General features: G+C 44.9%; 1 protein-coding gene across 10 annotated transcripts in view; it reads right to left on the bottom strand.

Moving 5' to 3' along the window:
- EFHB (EF-hand domain family member B) overlaps window positions 1-12,237 on the bottom strand; it is a 67,280-nt gene that overhangs the window by 13,098 nt on the left and 41,945 nt on the right. For 6 of the 10 annotated variants that reach the window (XM_086363986.1, XM_086358010.1, XM_086360591.1 and 3 more), the window contains 3 exons: window positions 10,914-10,997; window positions 10,255-10,322; window positions 5,405-5,559 (listed from right to left, as the gene is read on the bottom strand). In XM_086363986.1, the coding sequence (XP_086220112.1) occupies window positions 5,405-5,559; window positions 10,255-10,322; window positions 10,914-10,997 (307 nt within the window). The remainder of the gene's footprint in view (window positions 1-5,404; window positions 5,560-10,254; window positions 10,323-10,913; window positions 10,998-12,237) is intronic. The other 4 variants (XM_086361161.1, XM_086362601.1, XM_086364795.1 and 1 more) reach the window with 2 other exon arrangements.

Below are 12,237 nucleotides of genomic sequence, written 5' to 3'. Positions count from 1 at the left end.
CATGTCTGACTCTTAGCAGCCTATCAGGCTCCTCCTGTTCATGGGATTTTTCCAGCCAAGAGTACTGGAGTGAGTAGCCATTTCCTTCTCCATCGGTTGGTGGAACTCAAGTTTATTTTCATGGTTCCAGCCAGCACTCCCCTTGAACCTGTATATTTTTGCTGACTCTTGAATTGTTGCCAGTGTTTTGGTTGCCACATGGAAAACTACAGATTGGAAGATTAAAGACACGTCTTTTCGAGTCAGAGATCTATAGATCAACAGAGGAATGGATAAAGAATCTATGGCACATATATTCAATGGGATATTGCTCAGCAACAAAAAAGAACAAAATAATGCCATGTTTGTAGCAGCATGGATGGGCCTAGAGATTGTCATACTGAGTGAAGTGAATCAGACACAGAAAGACAAATATATGATACCACTTATATGTGGTATCTAAACAAAAGGAGGAGCTACAAATGAACTTATTTACAAAACAGAAGTAGAGTCAGGAATGTAGAAAACCAACTTTTGGTTCCCAGGTGATGGAGGCAAAGAGATAAACTGGGGACTGAGAATGACATACACACTGTGTGTGTGCCAAGTCACTCCTGTCATGTCTGACTCTTTGTGACCCTGTGGACTGTAGCCCGCCAGGCTCCACTGTCCAGGCAAGAATACTGGAGGGGGTTGCCATGCCCTCCTCCAAGGGTCTTCCCGACCCAGGGATTGAACTTGAATTTACTACTGCATATAACATAGATAATAAGGACCTACTACATAGCACAGGGAACTCTACTCAGTCCTCTGTAATGGCCTATGTGGAAAGGAATCTAAAAACGAGTGGATACGTGACTGTGTATAATTGATTCACTTTGCTGTACAGCTGACACTGCTGCTGCTGCTAAGCTGCTAAGTCGCCTCAGTCGTGTCCGACTCTGTGTGACCCCATAGATGGCAGCCCACTAGGCTCCTCTGTCCCTGGGATTCTCCAGGCAAGAACACTGGAGTGGGGTGCCATTTCCTCCTCCAACCTGAACACGTTAACACCTGAAACTAACACATTATAAATCAACTCTACCCCAATAGAAATTTTTAAAAAAGAAAACCATGGAAACAAATCACAGCTGCTGAGTGAACCATCCAATTAATTCATACAGCTGCCCGTGATGAGGGTCCATCCTCCTGTAAGGATGGCTGGAATCAAGCTTCAGATGGAGCCTGAACCACCCAGGGGGCCACCGTCACTGCCGGGATCCGTCCTTGCACCAGACATGGCAGTACAGTTACCATCAGACTGGGAGCCAAGTAAAGCCACCGGCCTGAGCAGAGGCTGCCACCACATGCCGAACTCGCGACTCCGGCCGCCAGCGGACCCGTTTGTCTCGCGGCGAGAGACGCGCCGCGCACGAGGCACTGCCCCCGCTCCGGCCACACTGACGACGTGAACCTGTGTCCCCTCCCAGAGCTGCTGGCGGCGCCTGTCGCTGCTGACACGTCTTCAAGTCATGGAGTCGCTATTTCAGGCCAGTGAGCCAGCTCCAGTCACAGGAGCGCGGCCCATGGAGTGCATCTGAGTCATGCGCTCTGCCTTCCGGCCCATTTTCAGCCTGGCGGTGGCACGGCTTAGAGCACAGAGGCTCCTCAGCGATGAGCCGTCAGTCCAGACACTCAGTGAGCCCTCCCTGCCCCCAGGCACCCACGGCTGAGCCTTGGGACTGCCTTCTCAAAGCCATCTCCCTTCCTCCCCAGCTCCTGGCTCACACATCTGAGTAGACCTATGTTGTCACTGACGGAACTGTTCCCTAAAAGGAATCTTCCCATCTCAGCTACTTCCTGGATAATAATTAGAATAAAAGGAGTTGGAATTACACATACAAATTTTGAAAATCTAAGACTCTGCTGTGACATTCTTGGACATGATGAGTCTTTGTGTTTCTTTTTTTTTCCCTTCTAGATTTTACATTCCCTGAGTAAAAAGCCTGCACATTATCTGGAATAATATTTGATGTACTATGAGTGTTCAGCAAATAACAGAATTAATCCTCTAAGCCAAGAAGATTCATTTAAGAAATCACAGTTTATTTGTTCTGTTTTGTTTTGCTTCTCAATTAAATTAAATCTGGGCACTCAACAATATAAGATTCAAACAATCAAAAACCATCCTACAGCTGCACCAGGAAGACCCCCATCATATTACCCTTGCAGAAAAAAGCTCCTCAAGGACCCTGAGCTCTGTGCCGTGCATGTTAACAGTTAACTATTTAAAAGGTGTATCAGCATTGAAGAATTCTCAGTAATTTTCTCCCTGCTTAATTTAATTTTATCATAAGGAATGTGCCTGGTGGTTCACTAAAATAATCAACAGCTATTAAGATGATCATCTTGCCTATAATTACATGTAAAATGAAGAATTTTCAGAAAGGAGAGCACTGCGCATCCTGCAAGTCCCCTTATTCACGTCACTAGCGTGTGGATTCTCCAGTGTCATCATCTAGATACTTGGAGTTCAATACAGTTAAAAATAGACTTGTTCAGAAATGAAACAGTGCCATTTGCAAAGATGTGGATGGACGTAGAGATGTCATACAGAGTGAAGTAAGTCAGAAAGAGAAGAACAAATACTGTATAATATCGCTTTTATGTGGAATCTAGAAAAATAGTGCAGATGAACTTATTTGCAAAGCAGACATATAGACACAGACACCGAGGACAAACGTATCGATACCAAGAGGGGAAGGGGGGATGAATTGGGAGATTAAGATTGACACATTTACACTATTGGTACCATGGATAAAATAGATAACTAATGAGAAGCTACTGTGCAGCACAGGGAACTCTACTCAGTGCTTTGTGGTGACCTAAATGGGAAGGAAATCCAAAAAAGAAGGGATATATATATATATATAATATATATATTAGATTAGATTAATAGCTGATTCACTTTGCTATACAGCAGAAACAAACACAACATTGGAAAACAACTATACTTCAATAAAAAATTTTTAAAACATATATGTTTCCACCTGTGCATTTAATTCTAAAGAATACTTTTTAAATTACCTGTAGATAGCGATCAGACTTTATTAAAAATCAGAGAAACAGCTGAATACTTTCTTTAAACACAACTTTGTGAGAAATGTTGATGACTGGCATTTGTCCCAACATAATTAGTATAAACTTAAATGAGATATTTAACCCACGTTTTATTCATCAGTACACCACAGACACACAGACCCCCTAATCTAAAATAAAATGAACGGGCTTAAAATGAATTAGCCAATGAGTGATCAAGATTTTTTTATAAAATAAAAAGTGTGAAGTGTCACTTTCCTAAAACTGTACTCAACATCAGAAGGGAGATAAGAATATCATCTTTTCCCTTTGAGATAAACTAAAATCATTCTGTTCTTTCTTTTCTTCTGTCAAGATGATGAAGTGTTACATCATCACAGCTTTCTTTATGAGCTTTTATTTGTCTGTTTTAGACTCATTCTAAAATGGTTTTGAAGCTGCCTAGAAAAATAAGTACAAAGAGAGCAAAAAAAAAAAAAAGTGAAGAAATCAAGGCAAAGAGAAAAATAAATTTGGAATGAAATAAGATGAAACCTGAAGCCAGAAGAGCGCACAGAATGTATGCTGTCAGATCACGTTCACAAACTAGACGTGTTTCTCTGGGTTGGCTCTACGCTTGCTGGTGGCCAAGACAAAAAGTTATGTACAATCAGTACAAAATTCATGCTGCACAAGAGGTAAGAACGAACCAGATACTTACACAAAGCATGGTTATTTGCTCTAGAAAGACTGGGTTTCCTTATAAGAAGGATGTATGTGACGAAAATAACAGCCGCATGGGCATACGAATACAAAGTCTGCCACGTTTCACATTGGTGTAGTAGGACTCCTAAGTGCAAGCCAAAGGCGGTGCAGCTTGGTAAATGCTGAGATGGCCTAAAATGATGTCGGGTAATTACACAGCCCCACATCGATCTGATTTGTTCAAAGCATAAAATTTTTAGAGTAGCTTGAAAATGGAATGACCTTGCTCTCTCAAACACTGAAACCACACCTGATCCCCGTGGGAAGACGTGTTCTAAGCTTGACTGAGACCAGACTGGTGGTACCATGTGTGCAAGTTCAGAGTGAGGCAGAGACTGTCCATCCCCCACGTTCCCAGCACACTCCAGTTTAATGATCTTTAAGAGTGGTTCTCAAACCTGAACACACAGCAGAATCACTGAGGAGTTTGTTAGAACACAATCACTAGACCCCAATCCCAAGTTCCTAATTCAGTATGTGTGAGGTGGGCCTTAGAAAGTGCATTTCTAGTATCTCCCCAAGTAACAATGCTGGTGGTTAAAGAACCTTATTTTGACAACACAGATCAATTCCAGGAGTCAGCAAACTTTTTCTGACAAGGGCCAAAAAGTCTATTCAGTCTCTGATGCACTACTCTGCATGTGTAGCTGCAAATCAGCCACAGACGATACTTAAAACACATGGGCACATGCATGTACTCTGGCAATCCCACTCCTGGGCATATACCAGAGGCAACTCTAATTCAAAAAGATGCATGTACCCCAGTGTTCACCGCAGCACTGTCTACAGCAGCCAGGACGTGGGAACCACCTAAGCGTCCATCAACAGAGGAGTGGATGAAGGTGCGGTGTGCGCGTACAGTGCAATGCCACTGAGCCACGGAAAAAGAATGAAACAGTGCCATCTGCAGCAACATGGATGGGCCTAGAGATGATTATACCAACTAAAGTAAGTCAGGCAGAAAAAGAGAAGTACAGTATGATGCCACTTATATGTGGAATCTAAAACACGACACAGATGAGCTTATCCACCAAAGAGAAACAGACTCACAGACAAAGAGAACAAACTTATGGCTACCAAAGGGGAGAGGAGGCGGGGGAGGGATAAATCAGGGGCTGGGGATTAACAAGCTACTATATAGAAAGTAGATAAACAACAGGGACTTACTGTACAGCACAGGGAACTATGTCCTGTACGTGTGTGTGTGTGGGTGTGGGTGTGTGTGAGTTACTCAGTCATGTCCAACTCTTTGCAATCTCATGGACTATAGTCCGCCAGTCTCCTCTGTCCATAGAGTTCTCCCGGCGAGAATAATGAAGTGGGTAGCCATTCCTTTCTCCAGGGGATCTTCCTGACCTAGGGATTGAACCTGGGTCTCCTACATTGCAGGCAGATTCTTTACCATCTGAGCCACCAGGGGAGCCAAGATCAAATCCAGCCCACCACCACCTATTTTAGTAAACAGTTTTACACGCCCGTGTAAATAGTTGATTCACGACGTCGTATTAGTTTCTGGTGTACGGCAAATGTGATCCTGATCTACACCAGCCTGCTGGACCTGTAAGCCCACGCATAGACCAAAACTCTCCCCTTCACTACTGGCCTTGTCATAGTGCCTGAAGGCTGCCAGCAGAGTGTCAAAGTTCTGGTAGTTAACTTTCTTCAAGTGGTGCCGCACTGCTGCTACGAGGCCTCGCTGCCTGTCCTTGCCTCGCAGATACTCCCCCGGAAGCCTTCTGTGGATGAGATCACCAACTCCTATTGAAGAGGGAAAGAAAAGTCTTTTATCTGAATGTAAAGTCTGTCACTATTATTCACATCCTAAAAGAGAGAGAGACCTAGCAACTCCTGTGAATGAAAAGACCTAACGCCAAGACTATCAAGCAGCATGACAGAAAACCCTTTTGTATTAAAAAAAGAAAAAGTGTACACAGTAATTGATGAAAATGAATACTTCTGCTATATGCCACTTCTCCATTCAATGAAAAAAATCTGAATAAATGAATTTTATGAGAGAATCATGAGCCCACTCAGCTATCAAGTCCTCTCTTAAGACAGCAAAGCTCTTGCCTGTCTAAAGAGACAGGCAGACAAATGTAGACATTTGTCTACAAGGCCGAGATCTGAAAGCTGGGGCTGATTCCATGTGCCGGTCACTCTGTGTGCCTTCGGGCCACTGGACCCCTGGGAAGCCTTGTGAAAGCTGGGCACGAGTTCCCTGCTCCTCCTTAGTGTGAGTTTCCATTCCGCCTTCACTCTGCTCATCAAGTCTCCACTTCTCAGTCCTGCTTCTCTGTGACCAGCACGGGAGACCTGCCTCCATCCACAGTCCATTAACCGAGTCCTGACCCACAACCGCCAGTAACAACCCCTCCAATCCACCAGCTGCAACCCCCAGAGCCCAGCCTTGCTTTCACTTTTCTTTCATGATTTAAAGGAACTTTGTTGAATTATGACACAAAGTATATTCACACTGCCTCTAAACCCCATTCCTTGGCATGTTTATGGTGACAGACATCAAACAAGAGGCGACCATGTTGCTTCAGATATGATGGTTTGGTGGATGTCACCAGAAGAAACCTCTCCCTCTGTTCTTTTCCCCCATGGCCTCTACCCCACCCTTCCTGCTTTTACTGGCAACTGGCTGTGATATCCTGGGTAGGTTAATTTAAATTGCAACACTGATGGATGCAACCAGAGATTATCATACTAAGTGATGTAAGTCAGAAGGAGAAAGACAAACCCCGTCTGATACCATTTGTATGAGGAACCTAAAATATGACACAAACTAACCTACCCATGAAACAGAAATAGAATCACAAACACAGAGAACAGATGGGCTGTGCCCAGGGCGAGGTGGGGAGGGACGGGTTGGGATCGGCAGGTGCAAACTATTATACATAGGGTGGATGCACAACAAGGCCCGACTATACAGCACAGGGAAGTCTGGTCAGAACCCTGTGACAGACCACAACGGAGAATTTTAAATATATACATATATATGTGTGTATATACACATAATTGTATCACTGTGCTTATACAGCAGAAATATTTTAAATCAACTATACTTCAATGTTTAAAAACTGAAAAAATTGCAAATTTGCCTGCACTTCAAAGCAACTAATATTTACACCTACTTTGTGCAAGGCTTTATATTATTAGGGTCTCTCGAGGGTCTCTTTTAATAGGTGTTAGTAGCACCTCTAAGTTTATTATAAAGTCAGGAGTTAATCCTGCATATTCTGATAAAAGCCTCCTTTCTAAGGGTAGACCCTTACTCGTATGTGTGAATGCCTGCCACCAGTGCTGGTTTCAGAAACAGGGCAAGTGCTCAGACGAAGATAATCTGAAATGGAGTCAGCGTCCATCAGACCATCCTAAAGTGGGCAAAACCCGAGTAAGGCTCTTGGAGAGGCAATCGAAGTGGTTGGGTGAGGGGTGATTTCTGACAAATAAGCATGGCTGCTCTTCCCCTCCACATTTCTTCCCCTGATGTCAATCCCCTGGGGGCTGTTCTGTATAAGGAAGCCCTGCTCCCCGGCTTTTCCACAAGACGGCCCTTGGTTGAGTTGGTTTTGTTTTTTGTTTTTATCTTGAGAGGCCTTCCATCTACATTAACATCCAAAAATAACTATTGAATGGTCAGCCTGTGGGTGAGACACAGGCTGACACTCTCTTCCAGCCCGGCCCTGGGAGAATACTTATGAAGCTCATGGCAAATCACTGAAGACTACTCAAGACCCATCGCTGAAGAGCTGAAATCCGGAGTACAAGCTCTGGCCCTCGGAGAGACTAACGCCTTCACCACCACACCAAGGACGTGAGAGAAGCCAGGCCAGCTCCGCGGCGGCCCCCTGCCCACGACCAGCTCCCGTGATGCACCCTGCCCCACCAGCTCCCGTGATGCACCCTGCCCCACCAGCTCCCATGATGCACCCTGCCCTCGACCAGCTCCCGTGGTGCACCCTGCCCCACCAGCTCCCGTGATGCACCCTGCCCCACCAGCTCCCATGATGCACCCTGCCCTCGACCAGCTCCCGTGATGCACCCTGCCCCACCAGCTCCCGTGATGCCCCGCTGCCCGCCTGCCCTGGGTGTACCCTCAGTCACCCCTGCCCGGGTGCATTCTGGGAGCTGCACGCAGCCCGGGCCCTCTTCCCAGAGGCACATTAACAGAACCAACAACCCCAGGCCCGGGGATGAGGCATTCTTTGTGTCGTTGCCTTTATTTCCCCAAGCAAGAGGAAGGGAGTAATCCAGATCCAGTAGAAAAACCTACGTGTCCTCAGAAGCAGGCAGACCCTGAAACTTTCCGCAGAACAGACACCGTGAATTAACCCTAACAGCAGTCACAAGGGACAGTTAGGGTTAGTCTGTGTGCATCCGTGAGCTCCGTGAAAAGTCCAGAGAGGACTGAGTCCTCTTTCCCAGTTACAGCGTATGCTGCCAAGGCTGCTGCTGACACATACATACTTTATAAACTATTAATGGCGGTGTTCTTCATTTTCATTTTATAACACTATCTTGTCACTCAATTTATCACGTAGCTCAACTGCATTAAAATCACCCATAGAGTTTATTAGATATGCCGGTTCCTGGGATCCATGCCCAGATAATTCTGATTCGATAGGCTCTCATGTACACTAAATTTTAGGAACTTCCCAGGTGGCCCTAGTGGTAAAGAACCCACGTGCCAATGCAGAAGACAGAAGAGACACAGGTTCAATCCCTGGAGGAGGGCATTAGAAACTTTGTCTGTGTTTCACTCTCAGCATGATAAACTATGTGTTGGATTCATTGATTCATGCTATAAATACCTGGAAAACAATGCACTGTGCACAAGACCCCAGGCACCAAACAGACAGCAAGCTGGGGCACCCCCAGCATGAAACTGCCCTCCAGTAGGCAGCTGACCATGATTATCTACTTGTTTTTCAGACTAACTGATGGATTTCCTAAATCACTCCTTACCAGAGCCTCTAAGATGGGCAGACATCCATTAAACACATAACAGTTGATCTAAACAAAGTATGATCTCCTACTGTGGTGACTCACCATGCTTAGAACATCATGTTGCATTAGCAAATAAGTATTTATTTTACTTGTTAGTGAGCAGACTTTAGCTAACACCCTTTCAGTGCGTGTTCTAAGTCGTTTCAGTCGTGTCTGATTCTTTGCAACCCTATGAGCTGTATAGCCCCCCAGGCTCCTCTGTCCATGGGATTCTCCAGGCAAGAATACTGGGGTGGATTGCCATGCCCTCCTCCAGGGATCAAACCCATGTCTCTTCTGTCTCCTGCATTGGCACATGGGTTCTTTACCAGCCACCTGGGAGGTTCCTATAATTTAGTGTACTTGCTGCTGCTGCTGCTGCTAAGTCGCTTCAGTCATGTCTGACTCTGTGCGACCCCATAGACGGCAGCCCATCAGGCTCCACCGTCCCTGGGATTTTCCAGGCAAGAACACTGGAGCGGGTTGCCATTTCCTTCTCCAATGCATGAAAGTGGAAAGTGAAAGTGAACTCGCTCAGTCCTGTTCGACTCTTAATGACCCCATGGACTGCAGCCTACCAGGCTCCTCCATCCATGGGATTTTCCAGGCAAAAGTACTGGAGTGGGGTGCCATTGCCTTCTCCGTAGTGTGTACTTGAGAGCCTACTGAATCAGAATCATCTGGGCATGGGTCCCAGGAATCCATATTTAATAAACTCTATAACTCTATGGGTGATTTTAATGCAGGTAGACTGCAAACTATATTTTGAAAACCACTAATATACAGCTCAATCGTAATAAGCTTTCAAATAGTTTTGCCTGGGGAAGGCTGCTACTGAGCTCACTTAGCACCACTAAAGACAAGACCCTGGTAAGTTTCTTCCACTTCTTCACAGACTGTTTCGTTGATCGCCTGGTGGGAAGAGTGGTTCTTCAGTGTGTGGTTGTACAGTGCTTTCTGGAACCTGAATGCCCCTACAGTTCATCTGGGAATGTTGTGAAAATGCCATTTCTGATCCAGGAGGTCTGAGGGTAGAACCCGGGAGTCTGCACCTCTAAGAGCCTTACGGGGACACCAACACTGCCTGTCTGCAACCACATTTTGAGTGCAAGGATCCGGTACGATATTTGAATTCATTAAAAAGTTGCCTCAGTTCACTTTTGATTGTTTAATATAGGCTTTATTTATATTCTAAATAAAATTCTAAGCCTTAACTACACTTAAGGAATTCATTACCAGGACTTTAAACTGTACCTGTTTCAAATATAATAGGACAATGTTGCTTCTTTCTTGTGCTACAAATTGTTCTCATTAATGTTAATATAATATTTTAAGCCTTTAAAATTGGAAGCTTTGAGAGAAGGAGATGGTGAACTTCACTGCATAATTTGGGCAGTGGGGTGGGGGGGGGGGGGGCAGGATTTTGTCTGTTTGCTTTTAAAAAAAAAACTGTATATTTACCATAGTCCTCAGGACGGAGACAAGCCCCAAATGTGTGGTCTGGGGGAACATTCATTGTTTCCGCAATGCTATCAAAGAAAAAAGTTTCTTTAGTGAAAATTCCCACCACATGGCATCCCTGGAATTTAAAATATGTTTTCCATACGTTTTTAATCACCTATATTTTCTCCTATAACCAAACTATAAAGATCAAACAGAAGTTCTCCAACAGATCTTTTCTCTAATCTCCAACTCACATTAGCAACGGCTGAATGCTTTCACTGGCTTTCAGTGAAAAGGCCCAGATGGAAAAAGAAAAAACAGAACATGGTCCCAAAGTAGAATTATGGAAGCATGCATGTATACAAACATACTCTCTCTCGAGAGAGAGAGGAGAGGAAAACGTAACACAGTAAGTTAAATTTCTGAGATCCTAGAAATAAAGGTTTATATAAAATTCTTCCTCTTTCTTTTCCAAATGCCCTCTCCCTTTTGGAGACTCAGTACTTTTCTGGAACCCCAAGCTCTTAGGAGGCTAACAGGGTTCCCTGATTAACACAAAAGGATGATTCTTATTCAACTGATAGACTCTAATAGAACACAAAGCAAAATTTATGACAGGAGTACTTTGTAAATTTGATCCAAAAACATCATCAGTTTTAAGTTACTCATGAACTTACGGATCTAAAACTCTTCCAAGTCTATGTTGAAACTTTTCTTTGAAATCATCAACTCTCTTGGATACAATCTTAGCTCCTCTTTTCCTATAAAATTAGAAAATTGTCAGGTGTGTGTATTACCCAAAGTATTATTGGCTACCAAATATACATATAGTGAAGAATACCATAGTTTTATTTGGGTCAGTGCAACTCATTTCAGTCGCGCAGTCGTCTCCGACTCTTTGCAGCCCCATGGACTGCATCATGCCAGGCTTCCCTGTCCATCACCAACTCCCGGAGCTTGCTCAAACTCATTTCCATGGAGTCGGTGATGCCATCCACCCATCTCATCCTCTGTCAACCCCTGCTCCTCTCGCCTTCAATCTTTCCCAGCATCAGGGTCTTTTCCAATGAGTCAGTTCTTCACATCATGTGGCCAAAGTATTGGAGTTTCAGCTTCAACATCGGTCCTTCCAGTGAATATTCAGGACTGATTTCCCTTAGCATGGACTGGTTGGATTTCCTTGCAGTCCAAGGGACTCTCAAGAGTCTTCTCCAACACCACAGTTCAAAAGCATCAATTTTTCAACACTCAGCTTTCTTTGTGGTCCAACTTTCACATCCATACATGACCTCTGGAAAAACCATAGCCTTGACTACACGGACCTTTGTTGGCAAAGTAATGTCTCTGCTTTTTAATATGCTATCTAGGTTGGTCAAGCTTTTCTTCCAAGAAGCATGTGTCTTTTAATTTCATAGCTGCAGTCACTATCTGCAGTGATTTTGGAGCTCCCAAAATTAAAGTCTCTCACTGTTTCCCCATCTATCTGCCATGAAGTGATGGGACCGGATGCCATGATCTTAGTTTTCTGAATGTTGAGTCTTAAGCCAACTTTTTCACTCTCCTCTTTCACTTTCATCAAGAGGTTCTTTAGTTCTTCATTTTCTGCCATAAGGGTGGTGTCACCTGCATATCTGAGGTTACTGATATTTCTCCCAGCAATCTTGATCCCAGCTTGTGCTTCATCCAGCCTGGCTTCATCCATACTCTGGAGAGTGAAACTGGTCATTTTAGAAGGAGAGCGAGTCGGAGGTGGTGCGCAGCTCGGTCTCCTGGCGCGGCACTTTCAGCCCAGCGTGGCCCTCCCCAGCGGCGCTGATCCAGCCCAGAGCCCTGCTTCCCTGGTGCCCGCCGACCCCGCACCTGCCCGCTCAGACCAGTGCTCCTCTGCGGGCTCCTCCCTGGCCAGCCAGAGACGCGGAACCCGGGCTGAGTCCAACCTGAGCAGCAAACTCCAGCTCACCAGAAACAAGGAGCAGAAAGGTGTGGCGGAGTAGAAGGACG

The sequence above is a fragment of the Bos grunniens genome, chromosome 1, assembly GCF_055505025.1.
Source record: "Bos grunniens cultivar Pamir isolate PY7600 chromosome 1, Bosgru_T2T1.0, whole genome shotgun sequence".
In the NCBI taxonomy this organism is placed as follows: domain Eukaryota; kingdom Metazoa; phylum Chordata; class Mammalia; order Artiodactyla; family Bovidae; genus Bos; species Bos grunniens.
This window is presented reverse-complemented; position numbering and strand designations above follow the sequence as displayed.